General features: G+C 29.1%; 1 protein-coding gene across 1 annotated transcript; it reads left to right on the top strand.

Annotated features, from left to right (window-relative positions):
* Window positions 1-4890: 4890 nt before the first annotated feature.
* On the top strand, window positions 4891-25300 carry LOC108907895 (ubiquitin-conjugating enzyme E2-17 kDa). Its single transcript, XM_018711732.1, has 5 exons — window positions 4891-5217; window positions 5734-5797; window positions 5861-5892; window positions 10397-10580; window positions 23993-25300. Exons 1-5 carry the CDS (start codon window positions 5194-5196, stop codon window positions 24130-24132), a joined length of 444 nt encoding a protein of 147 aa, XP_018567248.1. The 5' UTR covers window positions 4891-5193; the 3' UTR covers window positions 24133-25300.
* The last annotated feature ends 917 nt before the right edge of the window (window positions 25301-26217 follow it).

Genomic DNA, 26217 nt, shown 5'->3' with positions numbered 1-26217 from the left:
AATTAAAATTTGTGATTTTAATTAATAAAATAATATGACACACCTGATGTTAGAATAACTGTTAAAAATTTTGTCCACCGACGTGCAAACAAATTTGGATCCATTTTATTCAGTTTCTACGAACTAATACAAAAGTTATCCTTCTTCAACATAACACAAATGTTTAACCATAATAAAAATGTTGTCTTGCTTCATCATAAATTAAAACGATACCTATCCATCAAATTCGAGTTTCTATACACGCAAGCCATTTTTGACACTAACTACTAAAAGACTATTGTAAACACTATCGCAACGACGATTATAAAATCGGATTTCAGTATTCGGAGTCGCTGAGGTCACGTGGCTCTCCACGCGTATTGCGAATGACGCTATAGACTATAGTTGTCCAGCGATCTATAATTTTTTTCTCGGAAACTAAATATAAGGATTTTACAAAGATTTGTTTTAGGATATTGACACCATTTCTCCCAATTTTTTTTGGATACGTTGTGAATCACCCTATATACTAATTTTAATAATTTTACAAAATACGTGTCGATATAAGTATTAAAAATATTGGATGTAAAATAATGCAATAGATGAAGAAAATATTGTAGATAATGTCACAGTTTCAGGTAGTTACAAAATCCGAAGAATTTAACAATGATTTTCTAGTTGGGGAAAAATTGATAAAAAAAATTATAAATAATTATAACTAAACTATCTAAATCTAGAAATAATTATGCTTATTAATGTGACAAATTTTAGACCCACCTCATTACTTTCACATCTCATTCTCATTACTTCAAGAGAAGATTGAACAGTTTCAGGGCAAAGAATAATTTAATATAAAAAAAAAATAAATAAAAAAAACAATTTGGATTTCAAGAAGGTCGTTCAACGTAAGACGCATGAACCTAATATGGGTCATTAAACGAGACTAAAGAGTTATCTTTGTTATCAAAAGTTGTAACAATTTTTATTATTGTAAATTATTATTAATTATTGTAACTTACCATTAAAATGGCTTCTCCAAGTTTACATAGTTAGATTTTGTAGCCATCAAAGCATGTTACACTATTCTTAAAATACCTATTTCTTTCTTTTAAACAATAGATTGTGTTGAAACTATACATTTTTAATGTGGTTAATTGATTAATTCATCAGGCGATACTAGTAACCAAATAAAAAATAAAAAATTGTCTTATTGGAAACTCGAGAGGAAAATGAAGAAATTCTTGAAATAGTTTTTAAACTATTGATACACGTGATATAAATGTTAAGGTATTTGTTATCTTCACCGAGAGGTGTGTCGAAATATCCGGCGGTGTGTCTGTGACGTAGTTCTCGGTCAAATTGTGGTATAGAAAGTGTTTTTATCCAGCCGTCAGTCAAATTACGTAAAACTATAATAAATGGTTTCATTCAAGTGGTTTATTTCAAATTCTAAAAAATGAATATCGTATACACCTACCTTTGTAATGAATAAATGTGGGAATTATTTAGAATATACAGGGTTTTCCCGTGTGAACGTACCAAAATGTACCGGGTTGTATATCCGGCCAAATTATGACTAAAATTCGTGTAAATCCATTTCCATACCTCACACATCTACTGAAATATTAAGACAAAAGTAGTAACTTTCGATAGTAACTCTAAAATGCATTAAAAGTGTTTTCACTGATTTTTTTTTTTATGTGATTTATACTATTTAATTTAAATAAAGTTAATTAATATTAACTGAAATGTGCGTGTTTGCAAGTAAACAAGCATAATTCTAACATTCATTTTAACTTACTTAAATTGTTAAGGAAAATAATCAGTGGCGTAACAAGATGACCTCCACCAATTCAGTCATTATTTTTTTATTATACTTCTTTGAAAACACCTTATTTTCATCTGTATTAATAATAAAGATGGGCTTTCTTGAAGCGTCAAGCTGTAGGATATATACCCAAAAAGTCCAACGTTTTAACAGTAGAACAAGTAACCAAATTGTTATGTGAAGCTCCAGATGAACAATATCTATTACCAAAAACTATTTTAGTGTTAGAATATATAGAAGAATCTATACAAAGAAAAATTGAGGTATCACGAAAACTGTTTAACCCTTTTCACTCTCAAAATACAACAACTGTATCATTCGTTCGAAAATTCAAAGCATTTGTGAAGAGTCTGCTTCAATAACAGCAGTTTCACAAAATGGAACTCCAAAAGGACTAAACATGTGTAATGATACGAATTTCACAATAAAGAACCATTAATAATAACAATTCAAACTAAAAACATTATTAGTTGGAGCTGTTATTATTAATAGTTAGTTAGTTAATTTTCAATATAATTTCTCTACGTTTTTTTTATTCCTATAACTGTTTTGAAAATAACAATATTTCTTTCGTATGTCTTTTTTTATGTTATATTTTCTTTTATTTTTTTTGTTTTAAAAGGAGTATAATAAAAAATATCGTTCATTACAAGTCCAGAAATAAATTTTTCCGTGCTTACATGACTTCCCGTGTTCGACTTCACCTCACACGAGAACTTGTCACGCGCACTGAAAATCCTTATTTCCAAATTCCTAATAAAATATACTATTGTGACAAGAAGAAAATGCTGAAAATTGCGGTCAAACGAAATAAGGTTACATGAACAACATGATAATTTTATGTTAGAATTTCTCCAGAGGCGGCCCCTACCAGGGGGGCATTTTTTGATACTAACATTAACAGTTTAGACAGAGATAAAGAACATTTAATCTTTATTTTTTTTATTCCTTTCATATTCTAGAAAATATTTGCATTTTATTTCATTATTGCACGAAGGAAAAATAGATATTATTTAATTAATTTAATACATATTAAATTATTAATATTTATTGTTATTAATATTATTTAATTATTATTATGCAATGTTATTTAAAAACAAAATGATTACTTGAAAGATCTTCTTTCGTACAACAATAGTGAATTAAAATGCAAATATGCTCTCCAATTTGGAAAAAATACAAATAATTCAAAAGTTCGCAGTATTTCATAATTTCTATATCTGTAAGCACATAAGATAAGTATGTGAAAAATCATTCTTGCGTGTATTTTAAGACGCTAATAAAGAATTCTTTATCAGTTTTATTCTTTAAACTGTCAGTGCTAATGTCCAAAAAATTTTTCTTTTCAAGTGCCTTGATAAGGGACGCCTTTGAAGAACTTATAATGCAAAATTACCAAGTTGTTCATCTAGTAATCTTGTTTCAGGGCAGAAAATCAAATTAATCCTATTACTTTTGACAAAGATACAAAGTGTCTGAAAAAAAAAACATTGTATGAGTAGGAAAAATTACATATCCAATTCGAGATGTAATATTTTTTTCGATATTTTTATTCAAGTTGCTGAGAATGTAAAATTTTATATATACTCGAAAGCAATTGTTACAAGAAGATATTCGCAAATGTGGAAGCAAATATTAAGTTTAAAAATTAGTTACATACTTCTATCGATGTACGCTAACATAAAATTAATAAAGGAAAATATATATTTGGCTTCGTATTCGAAAGCAGGAAAACAAACCACAGATAAAAATATATTTGTTAAACAAAAAGAAAAACATATTTTGATGACAAGTTTTTTTTTTATCAATATAAAGTTCAAACAAAGAAAGTTGATTGTTCGTTTTTCATAATTATAGACTTATACCTAATTTGAATTCAAGTAGTACAAAATAAGGAAAAGATCCTTTGGAGACAGGCCTCATTTTCGAAATTATGAAAATACATTATTATTTATTAATTAGACTCCAATTACCAATTATAATCAGCAAAGTCAATAAATTGGCGAATTTTTCATTTTCAGGTATTTCAGTACCTCCTAGATTTTTAACCTGAAACAGAAATTTAATAAACTAGGTCTGTATTTAAATATTCTGCATTATAAACTGATTTGGGATACAAAGTTTTGAGTGATTTTGAATAATCCTGATACCTAATTAAGGTTACTATACGTGGTCGAATTTTAATTAAAACAATCACCAAAGTGACTTGCTTCGAGATAAAATCATGGCCGGCCATGGAATCATCTCAATTTATTCAACAAATGCATCTAGAAAGCCACTATTTATAGAAAAATAATTCAAATTCTTCATATAAAAAATTTTTATAGGGGCGTTCTTATTCTTAATGCGATTTATTGTATGGACAAAAAAAGAATATTTTTCTAATATCTGCTCTAGTAACACTCTATGGTATTTCGTAATTTTTCTTGTTTCACGTTGCGATGAGTCCATATTATTGCTTCAAAATAAGAAACAGGAATATATGCAACCAAACATACAATTTCATTGTCTTTTAAAGATATTGAGCTAATTCAAATAAATTCAACATTTTTTCTAAAAATCCTGTCAAATAAAGTCAAACAAAGTTCTTCGATATCAAAAAATCTAGGTATGCAAAGAATTTCTAATGATATTCAGGGAAACAGCTTGACTATGAGCTATATGCCCATTAAAATTAAATTATGGCGGCAGTCTCTAGTAAATAACTTGTTATTCATAATTATATAAAATGAAAGTTAAAAATGGTATGTACAAATATTAATAATGCTAAAGCAGATAACTTATATATTAAAATTGTTAAATAATGCAATCGTTCAAAGAAATATCTTTAATATTGTTGTTCTAATAATTTCAGAATTTATTTACTAACTACTTTAATACCTTTAAAATAAAGTAAAACTGCCAGAGCTAATAATAAAATATATAAGTATTTTTAAAAAACTTTTTCATTACAATTTCGTCAGCGCCATCTATATCATAATAGAAATTTCATTTCACTTTTTTGACAAACAGCTGTTTTTCGACTTGAACTCTAGATACCACTTATATCAACCAATTCGATGTGATGTCCTACTTTATCGGTTATTAACAAAAATCGCCACGGAAGTGATCAGTCATCTTTTCTGGAACAATACTGTTTTAAGTGCATAACTGGGAAAAGGCGGGGTGTTCTTGGGCATTTTAGTTTTTCTTGTATTTAGTTTTAACAGTTTGCGTGGTGTCCAAGAGGTTTTGGTGTTGAAAAATATTGAAGGATTATATTTTGATTTACGTCGTGCCTGTGAGTTTTGAAGGAGGCCATCTTTGCAATCTCTATCAGAGGTCTTTGGCTCACGGTTTCATTGTCTGGTGAAAAGCCAGTATTTATTACACACACACTCCGTCAAATGGCTTTAAAAAGAATTAATAAGGTATGTTAAAGTTTCAAGTGGCAGTGACGTTGTTATTAATTGATTATTTGTGACGGAAAAATTGTTTTTGTGGCAGTTAAACGCCCTTAACGATTTTGTGATACAGCAATGTGAACAGTTTTAGAACACCATTTATCGTGTGCAACTTAAAATGTTTATATGTTATATTCTTCAAATGCATGTGTTCTTATAAAATTTAACAAATAATATTTAGTATCAATGACACTTTTGACATTTTTCAAAGTTTTTCAAGTTTAATCCATGTTTCAGTCCCAGTTAAAAAATGCCGGATATAACGTAACGTAGGGCAGATCCGGTTAAGACCCGTATTACTCACTATTTTTATATCTAATTTATTGGTAAAATGTCAAACTAATGCTTTAGCTGGCTACTTTTAAGTCCTTGGCTTGAAGTTTCATGTAACTAACCTCTCCATATTAGGCCCCTGACTTTCAGGTGTCTATAATTAACTCGATAGGTATTTAGTGATATTTTACAAAATGTCTTTGTTTTTAGGAATTACAAGACCTCGGCAGAGATCCTCCGGCACAATGTTCAGCAGGTCCTGTTGGAGATGACTGTAAGTTTTTTGGAAAATGACTGTCCTATAAATAACTAAAACACATGTATTTTGTTGTTACAGTATTTCATTGGCAAGCCACAATTATGGGACCAGTAAGTAATTTTGTATTTTACTTTATTTCATTATTGTTTTTACTAAGTTATATATGAACAGTGTCTTTATTATTATAAACATTGTGCAACACCACAAATAATTTGGTTAGAATCGTGCACACTTCTCTTATTGATTGAATGCAAGTGTTTTAATTTACAAATAAAAATTACAATAAGAAATAATCCATTATACATATGGTAAAATAAAAACTGTCCGACATTGAACGTATTTGTAATAAAGTTGATAATACCTACGATTTATTTTATATTTAAGTTAGTTTTGTCGTTTTTCATATACTAGACAGGCATATCATTAATTCAGTTCTTAGTTCTTAAAACTTGTTGAATAATGCCGATGAGTGGTTACATGCCATACACACTAAAATTGTGATGATAGAATATATTTTGAATTTGACAGTCTACTATATCACTGTCCTTAAAATCAACCAGTTTCGATACGACATCATAAATTGAGAAAGAAAATATGTTTTACTACAGTTTGTCAAGAAAAATGCCTTTATTGTAAACAATAGGTATATCTAAATCAATATGAATTATAATTATTGTAAATTAGTTTGTAGATGAGTATTAAGCATTATCTTCAATGATGAGTAATTAGATAAGTTTAGTTATGTATGATTTTTGTGCGTAAAGATAATTTTTAATAAGTCAGCTGATGGGTTTAATCTGTGCCCTGATCTTAGTATACTTATTGACACTGACCAATGGAGTATGATGCATATTGTGTGCTTTGTTTTAAATGAAAAAAATTAAAAGATTAATTTTTATTTTTGTACACCAGTAAAATTGTAATTTGTCATTTTAACTTTTTAATTATAACACCAAGACTTTTCCATAGAATATCAACAATTTCACGATAATTTTCATTATTCTTTAGAAAGTGATTCACATCTACTTTTTAATGTGTCAAGGACAAAAATTTTGAGGTCCTTTTAATTTATACACTTGCATTTACTTTTGCTCTAAAAATGTTCTCAAAAATATTTGGACATTTTGCAACTAAATCAACTAATACCCTGGATAAATAGTTGAGGGAGGGGAAGCGATCTTACTATACTAAAACCGCTGTATCTTTTCCATTGCGTCACAAGCAATACTCGTATGAACTAAGACGAAAAATCCTAGTCAAATTAGTCACTGTTTGTATATAAATGAAATGTCATCTTGACAATTCACAAATCTGGATATCTTGCAAATTTTAATACTGATGTTACTGGATACGAAAATATGCAAAAAAATCGATATTTCAACGTTCAGAAAATATATCCAACTGTTAGGTACCAAGATGCAATCAAAACAACTGTTAAAATTTTAATCTGATTGTCAACTCTGTTTTAAACGCGCTAGTCAAACTATAGTCTAAAACTAATACCCAACAAACGTCCTCCATTTTCTTTCACTCTAATACACATAAAATATTGGAACGATTGTCTGTGATAGACTGAGACTATGAAGACATTTATGCCATCATTGCATCTCTTTTTGGCGTATAACAAATAATTAATTCACGCCCGCAACAACTGTCTTTGATATTAGGACACACTCGTGACGTAATGGCAATCTTAAAACGGTTCTACTATATAAGATGTTGAAATAAGTCTACAACAAAAATACAAAATTTTGTCCAACATTAGTACCGTTGGTACCTATTTTTAAATATTTTATATACCTAATAAATTCGGCCATTAGTGGCTTTTTTGTTACATATTTGTCAAATAGGGATCTTTAGAAATTAGTTTTGACTAAAAATTCAAGAAAACTGAATATGATGACTTAAATCAGTTTTTTTTTTACTGTGAGTTAATCAGATTCAATATATAAAAATTGTACAAAATGAACTATTTCTTTTTATGTATTTTCAAACTTTTAATAACAGTAAACAGGAAATAAGATTATCGGTGGTTAATGTGAAACCTACAAGTTCCACAGGTACAATTTTTATTGTTGATTTTATGAAAATTTGTAGAAATTGTCTTCATTTTATAAATCTTAAAGTACATAATGTATAACAATTCTTTTCATGTATACATAGACTGTTTAAAAAATCTTAAACTGCTCCAAAACAGTTACATGTTCTTCATTCGAGGTCAATTGAGTACAGTCATATAAAAGACAAAGCAGACTGGACAGGGGATAACATTAATGTAAATGAATATTTATACAATTAGCCTTTCATTAAACGTTGACAAAAAATAAAAAAAATTATGAATACTGTTTGGTAAAAATGTGTTAATAGAATTATTAACTCTAATATTAATCCTAACATTGAGTATTATTTAGGTCAAGGTTATTTAAATGTCGCAAATTAATTACACTTCTTGCGAGACACTAGCAATTCTCCTAGAAACTGTCTCTACCATTGCCAATAATAACATGGTCCTATTACTTTAAAGTTAATCACTACACATATACAATACTAAATTATGCTGGATTGAAAATGTAGAATCAAAGTGTATGTGTTTGTATTTATTTAAATTTTTGAACGTCAACAGAAAAGTAAAACTAGTTCTTCTCATTTTATTTCTTTTTTCTTTTCCTTTGATATGCATTACCAATTTGACCTTCAAACTTAATTCATAAGTAATTTAAAAATATATAGAATTATAATTAACAATTAATACATCATTTTGTATTGATTTTTTGATAGTTCACATTTTTATTTCTTTCAACAAGTAAGCAGTTTATAATAAATGCCATCGAGGACAAAAGGAAAAGGTGTTTTTAGGTATTTGAAATAGGTATTGAATAAATGCAAGAAATGTCACCTTTCCATAAAATTGGATTTTTTTAAAATATTTTAGTAAGGCATTTGTAAATAAGGATGTTTCCTATAGCATAATTTATTAAGAGACAAAATCTATATTTCTCCTTTTTATTGTAATCCTTAGTTTAGTGTCTCCTAATTTATAGTAATGAAGTGCAAACTCTACAAGTGGAAAATGATTTGTACTTATTATTTATTGATAATGAAGCATGGGAGCCCTACTATTTTTTATGGTATGATAAATGTCTCGATTTCGAAAAGGGTTGCACATATTTGTGCAAAATATATATTTTTTCCTCATAATCAAATAAGATAAAAAAATGGCTGCATCACCATTTTTTTAACTTCTAACAGAATTAAATTCTAAGAAAAATTTAAATTTTGGGAAAAATAAAAAACAGCTGTTTATATCTGAGTTGATTACAAAAAAAGGTAATTTGCTAATATATATATGCAACCGCTTTTGACATCCCCTAGTTGGCAACCCCTAATTTAGTTTTTTATTTCACAAATTTCTTCTGAAAATTTGTTCTCTGTGGACCTAGAAATCATCTAAGAAATGGTGTGGGTTCAATTCTTTATTATCAAAATATGACCATTTCAATTTCCACCAACCGCCACTGGAAGATGTTTCCTTTTCGGAAATTAAAATGTAACAATATACTAAAGGAACATGATTTTATATATGTATTAATTTGATAATTTGATAATAAAAGGAATTATTTTTAGGTATTAATGATATGTAAATGTGAGAAAAATTAAATGACATGATTTAAAATGAAACAGGTTTATTAATTCTTAAAGATTCAGAGAAAATTAATATTTATAAATATTTAATAGGTATTAAAATAATATATTACATCTAATACAGGGTGATTCACAAACGATGACCAAAAATTAAACCTCACATTCTTTGGTGAATTTTAAGGAAAGTCTTTCCCATAAAGTTTTTATCAAGGACTCTTCATTAAAAAGATACAGGGTGTTTTATCTAAAAATATTTTTAATTTTTTAAAATAATTTAAAGACTAGTAAGTGAAATAATTTGAAATTGGACACATGTGGGTATGTAAACATTGTCCAAAATCTGAGGCCTTTTCCTAAAATTTAGATGCTCCAGTGGTGGAGATACATGTCATATTTTTCTAATTAAAATAGTATGTCACAGTGTTTTCAGTTCGTTTTTTAAGTTTTACTCAAAAATCAGGTTCTTTTCGAAAAACATAAGAGAGTAGTAACTTGTAGAAAATTGAAAGACGAGTTCGAATATATCATGTTCGTTACTGTAAAGCAGTGGTGTTCTATTTTTTTTATATGTTTAAAAATATGCTACCGATACCCTGTTTCTCTGCCACTGGAGTATCTAAATTTTAGGAAAAAGCCTCAGATTTCGGACAAAGTTTACATAAATACATGTGTCCAATTTCAAATTATTTCGCTTAACTGGTTTTTAAATAATTAAAAATATTTTTTTAAGTTTAATACCGTGTATCTTTTTAAGGAAGCGTTCACTAACGAATACGAGGTTTCATTTTTGGTCATCGTTTGTGAATCACCCGTAAGTGAATTTTGATATCAAAATTTTAAGAAACTCTTCAAATGTAACTTCACAGGTGGATAAAATACAAGTAATCTAAAATTGCAGTTTTTTTAAAATTTTTTATAAGAATTGTCTGAATTATTTTTACAATGCGAACTCATTACATAATGTTTTTTCAGCCTGACAGTCCATACCAGGGTGGAGTATTTTTCCTAACAATTCACTTCCCAACAGATTATCCGTTCAAACCTCCTAAAGTGGCGTTTACAACAAGAATTTATCATCCAAACATAAATAGTAATGGTAGCATTTGTCTTGATATATTACGTTCTCAATGGTCACCAGCTCTTACAATTTCAAAAGGTAACTATATATACTATGTATCACATTTTCTATACAGGGTTCCACGGAAAAGCATTATTTATATGATAATGCCCCAAAAATGTATTTTTTTCTCATATGCCAAATGTTTTTCTTTTTTAATTGCATACACTCTATAACCAGACTGGAATTATGATAATGATGCATGGGCTTAGCCAGGAGGGCCACGCCCCCCTCCCCTAATTCTTGCGGCATGCTGCAAGTTTCAATAATTTCATTATTACTACTTATTACATTCCGTATTGTTTTAATTAATATACAAATTTAAACAAAAGTAAATATATTGAGGCGTTTAAGTGTAAAACAGTCAGAATCACTTTAGGCCACCGTTTGCTTTTGGCCCTTGGGGAGGAAGGCTTTTGCACTAAATTTCTCAGTTTAGTCATATATTCTTGGTATTTCTGAAACCCTGATTTCACATACGAGTACTGTGCCCTTTTTTTTTCTCTACGAATTCCTGGCTACGCCTATTTAATGGCGAGAACTTTGATAATTAAAAAACGAGTAAAATTTGAGAAAATTAAACAGTTGCCGACTTTGACTTAGAGGATGCAAAATACTTGGAAAATATATGTGGCTGATTCCATCTCAAATCATGCAGAGCTCATGGACCTGTCACCAAACAACAAAATATTTTTTTATTGTTCTAGGTCAAAAATAAGAGGACCCCTATATTTTCTTTTTCCTCTCAGACGCATAGTTCAGTATATTATGTACTTGGAAAATGCATCGCCGAAAAGAAAAATTTTTCAAAATTTTTCGATTGCATTTTGATAGCTTATTATTTTTATTTTTTGACACGATAAATTAATTATTATTTTACCTTATAGAGGGAATGAAGCCCTTCAAATCTGCCTTTTCAAAAATGTGAATAAATGTATTGTTCGGTAGAAAATGCATTTTTTAAAAAAAGTGCATCTTCGAAAAAAATTTGTTTTTTTGAAAAAGACCATATTTTTTTGCTCTCAAATTTTTTGTGGAGATTCTTAGTACCAATACCTTCAAATCTATATCCTTCTGAAATTTGAGGTTTTTTTCTTTTTATCGCATAAAACTTAAAAATAAAAAACAAACTACAATAACGTGAATAAAATAAAACATTTATTTCTATTCAATTATATACAGGGTGTGGCGTTTAAATGTAATACAAGCTTGTAACTTTTTTATTTTTTGGCCGATTTCAAAATTTTTTTTTTTTGAATGTAGGGTAAAAAAAATGTATCTAACTGTGATACTGCTGTTTTATTAATGCTATACACTGTCAACTAGGACGCGTTTTCTTGATGTCAAAACAACTAATTGGTATTAGCGATTTTTTTCCAAAAAACATTACGTATTCTTATTCAGCATCCCTTAAAACGTCTTATCACCAAGTTTCATCAAATTCGATACATCTTTAGGCGAGCACTAGTTAGCCGTGTATTGCATTAATAAAAAACAGCAGTATCACAGTTAGATAGTCTTTTTTACCCTACATTCCGTAATTTTTTTTTAAATCGGCCAAAAAATGAAGTTACAGGCTTGTTTCACATTTCATCATCATAGAGTGTGCACCTGAAGATGTATCGAATTTGATGAAAATTGGTGATAAGACGTTTTAAGGAATACTGAATGAGAACACATGTTTTTGGAAAAAAAATTGACAATACCAATTAATTGTTTTGATGTCAAGAAAACGCGTCCTAGTTGGCCGTGTATTCCATTAATAAAACAGCAGTATTACAGTTAGATACAATTTTTTTTACCATAAATTCAAAAATAAAAATTTTTGAAATCTGTCAAAAAATATAAAAGTTACAGGCTTGTATTACATTTACAAATGAATGTTTCATTTTATTCACACGTTTTTGTAGTTTTTTTATTGTTAAGTTTTATGCGATAAAAAGAAAAAAACCGCAAATTTCAGAAAGATAGATTTGAAGGTATTGGTACTAAGAATCTTCAAAAAATATTTGAGAGCAAAAAAATATGGCCTTTTTGAGAAAAACAATTATTTTTCGAAGATGCACTTTTTTAAAAAAATGCATTTATTCACATTTTTGAAAAGGTAGAATTGAAGGGCACCATTCCCTCTATCAGGTAAAATAAGAATTATTTTATTTTGTCAAAAAATATAAAAAAATAAGCAATCAAAATGCAATTGGAAAATTTTTTAAAATTTTTCTTTTCGGCGATGCATTTTCCGAGTACATAATATACTGAACTATGTGTCTGAGAGGAAAAAGAAAAAATAGGGGTCCTCTTATTTTTGACATAGAACAATAAAAAAATATTTTGGAGTAGCTTGGTGATAGGTCCGCATGGAGCTCTGCATGATTTGAGATGGAATCGACCATGTATATTTTTTAATATTTTGCTGATAAATATGTTTTTTCATTTTTCAAAAAATTTCATTTTGTGAATAAATAAAAAATGGTCCTTGTCATATCTGTAGTTGATTATGAAAAAAAGAGAGAGATAGAAATATCAGATCTGTTATTATTTGAAGATATATTTATTTTTTATTTTATATTTTTGTCATTAATATGAAACCTGTAGAATCCAGTTGATACCACTGAAAATAATCAAATAATTTTGCTATATAGAGTTAGAATATGTTCCATGATATGGTACTCTCCAGTGGTTATTTTTTTTCAATTTCTCTCAATTAAGTAGCAGATATCAAGATAACCATCAGCTGTATTCATGAAACATGTAAACTTTATCCTGGTATCCGGTATGCCTGGCCGATAAGGCAGGCATTAGGGTGTTGCTAGATACGTATCGAATAATTTGATCGATGCAAAGCTTCAGATCGGAGGCTAACATGTACGTGTATTGTACAGTGACACGGCTAATGGGATTACTAAAGTAGCATTACCACCATTAACAAAACTAGCATCTATTAAAAACTACGACTATTTTAGATATGCGCCTGTGACCTCGGTATATCTTCAACGGTCATTTTCATTTTTGAACTTGTATTTACCGATCACCGGAGACGATTAACCGCGGACAGCTGTTAATTATTTTTTACAATCGCTTTTCTTATGAGTTAGATATTACTATAATTATAAATATTTTATGGTAAATTCCATGTGAAGCATTCAGTGTAGAAAAATAGACACTACCCCTTTGTGTTTCATATTATTATGCAAATACTTATATATTCTTATAATGCAAATAGTGCAGGTATAAGAAGGGAACGGTTATGTCACTTTTTGTTTGAATAAAATTACGTAAAAGAGAACCTGGCCTACAGCCAACCCTGTACCACATTGCAGCAGCCCTAACATTTCAGATCTCTAATTAGAATGTCTTGAGTTTACATCTGGATTATAAAATGCTCATTTTTTGCAATCAGTATAGAATATCCACACATTTTCCGTAAAAAACTGAATCTCTGCAAAAACCTACGCGTTTCTTTTGGCAGTCTTTACAACTTTTAGACTTATTATCTGATTGACGTCAAATTTGACAAGGGTAAAATGACAGCAGATTTGATGACAACATGCCAGATTGTCATTTTTTCAAATATAAAAGGAAATTTTATGTTTTAACTGTCACACCCTATATATTTTTTACTTATTTGAGTATTACATTTTTTTATGGTTACAAGTGTAATGTTTGATGAGTATCCCTAATAATAAGAGAGATATAAGCAAAATGTGACAAGCATGTTAGAAATAATTCGCTAGATAACAAATTGGATACTATTATAGATATAATTTTCAAATTTTATACTATTGTAATAAATATTTAAAAAAGTTTTTATTATATCTGAAAAAGTGGCAATTTACATCAGTGTAATTATTTTCATCAGATCGACTATATACATTTATAACCTATATAAAAGTCAGAGAGGCGTACTTTAAAAAAAAAGCATCATGTACATTTATTTTATTAACATTTATTTGTCACCTCTGGTTATTGAAATTGAAAAATACCATCGAGAAATAAGACGAAGTATATCTGTGACATAAATTTTGTATTAATTGAAATAAACGCAGGACAGACTTTCTGTGTCAGCTTTTATATTTAAAACTAAAGCTTAATTTAATTTATTTTATCACATCATTGCACTAATCCATTTTTGGGGAAAAAAATTACCAATTTTGATAAACATATTTTTATCGGTAATACCTAGACAGCTATATTTTTTATGATGATTTCTGGGATATAATAAAATCATCATATTTTTTAATTTACAACATCATACCTAATCTGTACAGAATAAATGAAAACCATACTGTTATGGGGAGTTATTTTTTATTACCTTATTCTGCAAAGAAATTTGTTATATGTTTACTTAAATGGTAGCATTAAAATCAAGAAAAATGAAATAGGTTATTGTTATCCAATGTCTACATAATGATGTACAGGATGATTCGCCATAAGTTTCACCCGCTATTTTCTCTAAAAAAGAAAATAGTGTATGACTAAAAGTTGTAGCACACTTTTACATTTTTTTAATACCTTAGTTGCGAAATCAATTGAATATCGGGTTACAAACCTAGCATTGTTTTTTTAATGAAACAAATATTTTTACAAATTTGAATTGGTACATTTTTTACAAGTACATTATTATAAGATATATGAAAAATGGTAAGTATATCTCTAATAGTATGAGATGAGAGAATAGGGGATGACATTTATGATAGATCACTCTGTACAACATTGAAAGTAATATTCTTTTGGCATCGCTGCCTAGATCTTTCTGAAGTGACATTGTCACTAGGATAATAAATTGTTTCTCAGTTTGTTTCTCATTCAGCTTTAGTCTCACGTTCCTGTGCGAGTCTACCGAATAAAGTTTCTTGTTAAAGTCCTTAGTATGGATAATGTCTGTAAACTTTTAACTTCTACTTTGAGTAAATGTAAATTATTTACATCTGTTTGATTAATTATTAATCTAAGTCTCTTTGATCCTTTAATTATACTGAGTTCATGTTATTTTATCAAAATTTAATTTAAGTGATATACATGTAGACACTGTTGTGATTTCTTTTGTAATTGTTTTTCAGAATCGGAAAATAATTTAAAGAATTGGTTGTATTAATAGTTATATTATGACATGCTTATCTATTTATAAAAAATTACTTCCTAAGTTTATTAATTAGTATTGAGAAAACGTGATTTTAACAAAAACAGTGTTATATATCACATTTTAACATTTCATGAAAAAATTAAGTAATCAGAATTAAAATTCTTTTTACCATTCTCAATAATCCTTAATATGATACATATGTAATATTCAGCATATAAAAATATATTCGTAAACTAAAAACAATTACACATCGACAATTTATCTTTATTTTAGAATGGCAAAATTGGTCTGTATAGCTGTAAACTATTAGGTATTCTTTTAAAAATGTATTTCTGATAGTGTCGGTATCCAGAATAAACAGAAGTAAATGTAATCACCAAAGTAGTTAGTCACTTTAGACTTATGTCCTATTTTTAGTTACTATTTTTAAAACATAATTTTCAAGTATGTAATAGTGGAATTTAAACCGATCCATATTTAAAAAAAAGTTACAGAAAGCACATCTTATAAGGGGAAACGTAATAATATTCCTTGTAGACATTATATAGGACTCAGCTGTTACATAAACATTGTATTCTAAATTTGAAACAATGTGAACGAGCATGCTAAATAAATAATGGCTATTCTTTTGTTATTCTGATGTACTTTGGCTGAAAATAAATGGAATATCAAATCAAGATTTGATTATTTGGGATATTGGTACATCAGTGGCGAAATAGATATTAGATAGATTATAATAAAATATTAATATGATATTTACCAATTTACCATGTTTGTACTCAAGCCAACTTATAACCATGAATTTTGTAAAAGATTTATAGACAAATCTTACATTCGCGATAAATTAGGAAAGCAGCTAAAAGTCGAGAAAATTTGCATATACAAAAAACAATATTTTAATTATTAATTTACAAAAAAATACATCAAATAGCATATTTTGTGTTTTATGTCCTAATGTGTTACATACCGGGTGACCACGAGATTACTACCCAGGCTCTAGCTTAGTCGCGAAAAAATATATCGATTTCAAATTTTGGGCATGCGTATCATTGAATTTGATGCAAAATTTAATCATAAAAACAACTGACCGTCACTTCCTGTTTGACCGGAAATGCCCTAAACTTTGTTATTTCATATGGAACACCCTGTATATTATTTTTGTTTTCAATTCTGCTGAAGAAACTAACACTAAAATATGTATTATGTCCTATACCTATCTTTGACAGTTTCCGAGAAAATCGCGCTTTAAAATGTCAAATATGTCATTTATAAAATCCTTTTGAAAGAAAACAAACGAAGAAAGGGACAAAGTCATATGATATCTTTAACTTATTTTAGAAGTACTAAAGTCTGATATCATAAAAGTGTCGCACTTCCGGCACATCCGGAAAATACCGGAAGTCATCTTTAATAGCAAGTAACTGCAATAATTTTAATGGGATGCCCTACAACTAATTGAGAATTCATATTCTACAAGCAATTTCGAATCATTTTTATGTACACTTCCCTATACCCAAAGTTCGGAGTTTTTGAGATATTAAATGTTTAATGTCAAAATGTCATCTGAACGATGCATAAATGGAAAACGATATAATCAGTCAATGCATAGATCAGAAGTGCCTAGGAATCTTAAGTAATTATGAAGATATGGCGTCTAAAAACAAAAGCCTGTCATAGCAACCATATTAAAATTAAGATTCCTAGGCACCTCTGATCTATGCATTGACTGATTATTTCGTTTTCCATTTATGCATCGTTCAGATGACATTTTTACATTAAACATTTAATATCTCAAAAATTCAGAACTTTGGGTATAGGGAAGTGTACATAAAAATGATTCGAAATTGCTTGTAGAATACGAATTCTCAATTAGTTGTAGGGCATTCCATAAAAATTATTGCAGTTACTTGCTATTAAAGATGACTTCCGGTATTTTCCGGATGTGCCGGAAGTGCGACACTTTTATGATATCAGACTTTAGTACTTCTAAAATAAGTTAAAGATACCATATGACTTTGTCCCTTTCTTCGTTTGTTTTCTTTCAAAAGGAATTTATAAATGACACATTTGACATTTTAAAGTGCGATTTTCTCGGAGACTGTCAAAGATAGGTATAGGACATAATACATATTTTAGTGTTAGTTTCTTCAGCAGAATTGAAAACAAAAATAATATACAGGGTGTTCCATATGAAATAACAAAGTTTAGGGCATTTCCGGTCAAACAGGAAGTGACGGACAGTTGTTTTTATTATTAAATTTTGCATCAAATTCAATGATACGCATGCCCAAAATTTGAAATCGATATCTTTTTTCGTGACTAAGCTAGAGCTTGGGTAGTAATCTCGTGGTCACCCGGTAAATAACGTAATTTTTTCTAATTTTGACAAAAAGTTGTTAAATTTAATTGTCATAATTCATTAATTCTGGTAAAGCCACAATTACATTTAATAAAAACAGCATAAATGTCGAACTTTTTGTGCTGTGTTGTTTTGATTATTTTGTAAATTTGCAGTACTACCCATAAGCCTATACATATTTGTATATTTTATAAGTAAACTTGAATTCACTCTCTTTTATCTTATCATATTCTATAACTAAATATGAAATTTGCATTCAAATTAAGATGATTCATTGGAAATTCCATTCCTTTCATTCGTTATGCCAGCCTTCCAGCCGAGTCTTACTTTTTAATTGTTAGTCGTAGAATAATATATTTTTAACTTAACAGGAAGCTTATTTTGCATTTGAAGTATTTCTTTCAGATTTTTTCAGTATAGTATTTTGTTGAGATAAATTATATGTAGGCAATACAAGTCAAAATATATTATATTTTCTACTTACTACAAGTTTTATATGATTGTTTAAATATTGTTTCTTGGATGTTCTGGTAATATTAAAAAGAAAAGCAGTAACGACCAAAGTAATTTTTGAAATAGCGATTCTCTTTGTTCTTGATCCACTTTTGTAATGATAAAATAATTCATTTACATTTCCTGTATTGAAAGACGATAATTTATTATAGTCATTAACAGTTTATCAATGTGGAAAATGTTCGTTTACAATAAGCAAATAGAAACAAAGAAAATGAAAAACTAATTAATGCTATTATTTAGGCTACCTTAAAATTTTAAGATCATCTTTCCATAAAATATTCACATACCTTGTCTTGCTTTTATAATCCATAGGCAGGTAGTTAACTTTTTTAATGAGTACAAAATTTCGGACCAGAATATAAGTGAGAAAAAAATATTTGTCAAAACTTATCGCTTTCGATGGGTTAAATACTTGTTTAAAATTTTGTTTTTGTGCAATACAAAAAAGAACATATACGGAAAAATAAATATTTTTAACATAGCAAAACTAATCTTAAATAAATAATAAAGAATATATATAGACTACTGCTACATTGTAGCACAACTATGATTTGATATAATATATTTTCATATTTGTTCTTTAACATTGTATAGAATTTTGACTGTGGCTAATATTATAAATTAGTTGTTTGCATTATATACACAATTTTCTATCTAATAATATTGTCAATTTTATGGGTTTCATAATTACAGATAACAAATATAAATAATATTAAGCACACAAAAGTAGTATCTATGTTATCACATCTTATTTTAAATTTTGAATGCGATGGTAATACTTTTTAGAGTTCTTTGTATGAAAAAGTTATACCTACTGTATAACTTCGAATTGCTGTCCAAAAAAGGAAAACAATTTTATTCTTTTTGAGAAAAGTCAACTTTTTTATTGAAATAATTTCATTATGAAATATGAACATTTTTTGTACCTACATTATCTTCAACGAAATTATGAAAATGTGAAGTAGCTGAAGAGTAATTTCTTTATTTTTAGTATTAATTTAATAAAAAAAATGTTATATTAAAAACATTAATAAATTTTAAGTCTTTTATATTAATATTTTTATATCTAATAATAAATAATACACTTATTTATACACAGTTCCAATCTTTTTGTTCAAGGTCTCTGTATCAATTTAATGAAATATTGACAATATTTACCCTCATTTTTATTTATGGAAATATTTCAAACGATATGTATATGACAGCACTGATTTTGGGAATAATGCAAGATTATTGAAAAACAGAATTAGGCACAGTAAATATTGATGCAGTACAAAATTATTAAAGAGTATTTGAAAAAAGTTTGGAATTATAAGTGTCAGTAAGATGTCATTTGAATATTTTTTATTTCTTGGAATTCAGCATAATGTATATATTTCACTTTATAAATTGAACAGTTTCTAGTAAACTATAACAAAATTAGAACCACTGGTGTAGAAATGCAGTAATTTTTGTACATTTTTTAAATCTAATACAACTTAATAAAATATAAATGTTTCTAATATTATATAATTTTTACTAAAGTTATCATCATAAGCCAGGAACTTTAAACCAGATATAGGTGTTAAATGTTCAGACGTCATACAGTGAACAAAAAAAAGTTACTCATAAAATTTATATATTTTATGTTTATGCTTCTATGGGCAAAAGAACAAACATTAAGTAGAATATTTGGTTCAATTTAGCATAAATAAACCATTTTCACCAGTTAGCAATAATAATTATTAATGGTATTTTGTAGAAACAATACATACAAATACATGTTTTTAAATTTTGATATTTCAAAATGTCTGGTTGAAACTAATTAAGACATATTGGTGGCTCACATTATTATAGTGTTCTTCATGTTGACTCAAAACCATTATCAAATTACAAAAACATTAAACAGTTAAAACGGTAAAAGAACAGCCGTATCATCAAACAATTTAGAACAATTACACCTATATTTTTTCGACAAAAGATTTGTAGATTGCAATTTAACGACTATGTCATATTACTAGGAATAATTAATTATGCAAAATTGAGGTAAAGTACATTTTCTGGAATGTCTGAATTACTTAGACTCTTTGGACGGTAGATTTGCTCTGGGTACTCACAGCAAATTGCCTTGACTACTAAAGCACCCAGGAATTTGGTACCTATGATCCCGACAAAAGTTTAACAAAACTCTACAACAAAAACTTTGACCTATTTTGATTATGTATTAAGTACTTAAAAGATGTAGCCGAGTGCAATGGAATTTTTACAGGTCCGTGACAATGTTTCTTAATTTGTAGGCAACAGTACTATTTGTAACATATTAAACAATTATCCTCATGGTTTGTTTTTGCCAGGGACTAAGAACAGCTATTCTTTCTTATTCATCATCACGAATGAACTAAATATGAACATTCTTATATAAGAATCTTTAGACTGTTCCTCTAAAAAACAAGGCTAAGAATGAATGATCTGTTCGCACTAAAAAACACATTGCACATCGCACATTGGAAACGTAAAAGAAGAATGTTTTTGCCAAGAATAATGTTGAGAATAAAAAGGTTTTCCAAGCATTCTTCTTGAGGTTAAAAAAAATGAAGCAGCATTCTTTAACCAAGAACTACACTGATTGAAATATAGGTTTTGCTATTGTAGATACATGAATTCACATAAAGAAAAACACAGCTGTATCTAAAATATGTCTTTATGATTAAAGGAACAGGGCTTCTTATAGCACAAATATGACAACAGAAATCTATTTTGTAATAATGATATCTTTACTATCATTAGCGAAAAACCATATACAGTATACATAGGTATACCATATCATATTATTCAACATAAATAATTAACGCATTGATCTCATCTGATGATCCCTATTGGTAAAAAACTTCTGGAGGGCTTCTGCTTCCAGTTTAAATCTCACGTGATTGGATGTATTTGTTGTACATTTCATATGCTTAATGCTTCTGCCTCTTTTTAGAAAATAATATCAATGAATTTTGCTAAAAAACAATGAATTTAATTTTTTATTTTGCTGATAAAATTAATCGTGAAAAAATTTCAGTAGGTATCATTGTATGATTATTTTTTCCATAAGTTTTACAAATGAAACTAATGCTAATTAATTGAATATTTTTTTATTTCTAATTTTTTACAGGATGGCACAAAAACCTCTAGAATATTTTGTATATTTTAGCCTTAAAAAACTGTTCTTTCACAGATACAGTAGTAGCTATGGGGTTGATGGGTATATTTTTATTAATAAGAAATATAAGCAAGAGTGTGACAAGACTGAGTTGTACAAAGACATATGTAGCTTAATAATTAAAATCCTTGTTCTAGTATATTGCATTACAGTGTTGTGAAAGAAAACAATCTCCTAATTCATGAAAATATACAAGTATTTATTTATTCTTACTGCTTTTTGTATTATCCTGTAGAAAATCCTGATTACGCACTGTTGGGATTATGGGTAGAACTAAAACACTTTAATAATTAAAAGATATTGTTTCCCTCTGTATGTTTATAAGCATTTTTAATTTATGGGCAAGGGCCCTTCAACATTCAGCTGAGAAATATAAACACATTAAAAGTAGGCATTAGTATCTAAGGATCCTATGCGCACGCACTCATCTACGTACTGCTGTGCTTATGAACGTAGACATCTACACGTTCGCGATACATACGGGCACACATGAGCACAAGACCATGTGTGTGCACGCACGATTTATAAACCGTAATACTCATATATTAATATACACAAAACATACGTATTTTATATTAGGAGGCCTTCTACTATTATCAGTATAACATAATGACAACTGAATCCTTTTTGGTTAAAAAAGTGCAATTGGAAAGAACCTTGAAACCCATTTTGTTCGCGTATAGTTAGAACATTGCTCTTTTATTGTTATCAGGTTTGTTCTTAAGGAGTAACGCCACTCTAAAGGTTGAAAAAAGTGATTATCAGGAATGTTCAAGGAAAAATCGATACAAGATATAGTGTCAGGAACAAACGGGCTTTATTGTATGTGTTTTCAGGTATTGTTAATTTTCTCAAATAATTTGGACTCAAAATATCTGTTTCAAGTTGTATGTTTCTGGCCAGTAAAAAAGTGGAACATGTTTTGCATAAAAATGACCATAGTAAAATGTTTACCCCTTAGGAGATAAAGCCTCTCAAAGTTTCCACAAAAATATGGAATAACGGCTGTAATTTGAAAACCAAAAAAGGTATAATAGTTAAATTTTACACAAATTGTCTTCCAATGCATGTGCAACTTGTCAACAAATTTTCGAAAATGTCGTCCCCTTGGAGGGTAAGCATCCCCTAAGTTATTTTTTGCTACAACTTTTTTATTTGCCAAAAATTGAATATTCAAAAATATCTATCAGATAGCCTGGTTTATTCTAAAACTTTTACCTGTCTTCTTTGCTTTAAAACTAATCGTTTATTAACAAAAAAATTAAATTCGTTATCATTCGCATTCCAACTTGCACAATTGCTACTAAGAAATATTTTAATACGCAGCTGCGAGGGTAGCTGTCTTGCTAATAGACCTTTTGTGACCTTTGCGAGTGCTTTCTTGGATTCAGTTCCCCAAAAAACCTTAAATTGACTTGAAGGTGACCTTTAGGGTTACTATATATCCAGATTCAGATTCTGCGAGCCCGAAAACCTGTACACTCACTGGTCAAAATTCTATACGTCTTTTCTTTAATTTGACCTTGAAATGATCTTTACCTGACTTCCAGATGACCTTAAATAGCTAAACTATCCAAGAATTCAGGTTCAGCGATCCCAAAAGCATTGTACCAACTGGTCACAATTCATTATATGACTCAGTTTTTGAATCCATCAACTTGAAACTTCGTGAAGTTTACTCAGTCCTACAATCAAAATCACACACTTCCCCCCTCTATATCTCTGAAACTATCCATAGGATCACTTTGGGCCCATGGCAACTTTTCATCAGAATATCGAGAACTATAACATATCACAATTCCAGCCAAATCCAGTGGGACCCAAATTTCCATTCATTTTGTGCAGGGTGTGCAACTGTTATACGTTTTTTGGTTTTCAAATTACCGCCGCTATTCCATATCTTTTTGGAAACTTTGGGAGGCTTTATCCTCTAAGGGGTGAATATTTTTACTAAGGTCATTTTTATGCAAAACGTGTTATTTTTAGCTGTAGATTCACTGGTACCATTTGTGCTACTTCTTTGAAAACACCCTATATAATAGATTAATAGCTAACTATTGCATTGTTAGTGGTTGCGCTCCACCTCGAAAAAAAGTTTATTTTTCACAAAATAAAGCATTGTTTAAACCATTATTAAAAAATTTAATTTTTCAAAATTCTATAGTGGCTTTACGCCTTAATGGAACAGTCAACTTTTGACCATGTTCTGAAAATGTCGTTCCTCGTATGTTCTTCAGATTGTTCAGTAAAGTTCTTAGTCCCTGGGTTTTGCAGGAGATTTTTTTTTAATTTGTTTATTTTTGTTTCAGTACTGTTATCAATCTGCTCACTTCTGTGTGATCCAAATCCAGATGATCCATTAGTTCCAGAAATTGCTAGGATATATAAAACTGATCGGGAAAAGTACAACGAGTTAGCGCGCGAGTGGACTCGCAAATATGCTATGTGATGGCCCGGCCCCCAAATCCCACACTTCACATATTAGATGAAAAAACAAGTTATTTAATTCAACACATTGGAGGGGATTAGCCAGCCTATATTTCATTCATCAACTGTACATTGCTTTGGACTTGGTTCCCTCCTCACCTTCTACCACAATATTGCTAGGTGGTTTTATAAACGTTTCAAACAATTTGTATAACTGTATTTTAGTAGCTCTGAATTTTTCAATTATATTTTAATATATTGTGGTTGTAAGGGTTAGTGTTGGGTTGCGTTTTTTTCCCAATTGCGCCCGACTTCCTTGCTTTGGAGTGGAGAAGATGTCAGTCGCCTTTTTACATAACGTAAAATTCCCACGTTCATTTTCTCTCCGCTCCGTCCAGTGTCGGGTCCCGGATTTTCAGCCCGTCATGTGGCTGCCACACTCATACTAATATAATTATTGTTAGATAAATTAATATGTAGGTCTTGTGGTTCAACTAGGTGTAATATAATAAATAATTTTTGAATTTTTAAGGTGTTTCCCAATCTCCGTCATAAAATTACATCAGTTTTAGATCTCGGTGAGTAATTGAAAGCCCGCGTAGACGCAATTGGAAGGATTTCTGTCAGACCCTATGCAAGCAGTCAAGTTACCTGAAATTTTATTCTCGCACTTTATCGACCGATACGAGCAAGCAAAACTGTCGCACTTTTTTTATTTTTTTACAAGCTTGTGTGAAGGTTTTGTTTGCCGGTAATTTTGAATGTCCACCCGTTATCAAAATATCTTGTTGATAATATTTTATTTTATTAATTCGCTTATGAAATTTAAATAGTTAGGATATAATAATTTATTTTAGACATTTGTGAACATCTGTTTTTCTTTTGCAGACATGACTGTACTATTAACATGTAAAACTTTTTATACATAAATATAATGTGTAAAATACCCGATGTAGTAAATAAGAAATTGCTTCCTCTCCTTTTTTCAAATCTGATTTCCGGGACCCTCCTCAGCGGGGTTGTCTGTCTCCTCCTTATATTCTCTTTTTTTATTGAATCGTACATATTTTTCTCTTATTTAAATTATTCAGTGTAAAATATCAAATCTATTATTACTTGATAAGGAAACTTAGGATATTTGTTATATATTTTTTCTCGTCATTAAACAGGACATTAAATAATAAAATACATCTAAAGTGTTTTTTCTTTATTAGTGCTTGACGATAGTGACAGACCTAGAAGATTGTATCAGTGATATCGTTATCTGCTTTGTTAATCTATCTGAAAAATAATCGCTAATGTACAGGGTGTAACTAAATCCTCGTCCAATCTTTAATGGTTGTACATCATAAAGAAGTTCTTATAAATATGTATATGAATACGCTTGTTTTTTTTCCAAAATAAAGTGAAAAAATAATGTTTTGTGTTACAGTTGATGTGATTTCATTCAGATTTGGTATAGTTAATTTTTGATTGTCCACAAACGTGTATGTACAGGATGTCTCAATCTCGATTCACCAGGACTAATAAAAACAGCGAATAAAAATTTCGCTTGGGGTTTTCAAATAAGATCATTTAGGCTTGAATGAATCTGGAAATGTTTGTTATGACGTGAAATACATTTTCCCAGAAACATACCTATTACATTTCATGAAAGCAGAGTTTCTCTGATAAACTTTCATTAGTAAACTTTTGTGATACCTCCTTTCGTTTAAAAGTACCAGAAATGTAAAAATGTGCTTATTTCAAATATCTCGAACAAAATCGAACTAATCATGACTTAATTTGGTCTTCTTTGCAAAACAATAGACAGTTTGTTTATTGCGTAGATTTGACAGTATACTTTGGATGGAGTCGAAGTCTATTACCTATTAGCCCGGGAGTCGACGACCGTTTTGAGTTAGTCATTTGGCAAAAGCTGAAAATTTTTCCTACGCCTCATTTGGTATCACTAGTAAGTGAATTGACCTCGCGCAGATCCGGGGGGTGTAGCTGCAGCGGCCTTCCACACACGTAAAATAATAAAATAAAAAAACTAATACCGCAAAAGCTGAGACTGTCGACAAATTAATTATGTTATAAACCAAAGAAAAAACGCAATCAGCTG

Source organism: Anoplophora glabripennis, unplaced genomic scaffold (assembly GCF_000390285.2).
Source record: "Anoplophora glabripennis isolate ALB-LARVAE unplaced genomic scaffold, Agla_2.0 scaffold122, whole genome shotgun sequence".
NCBI lineage: Eukaryota > Metazoa > Arthropoda > Insecta > Coleoptera > Cerambycidae > Anoplophora > Anoplophora glabripennis.
This window is presented reverse-complemented; position numbering and strand designations above follow the sequence as displayed.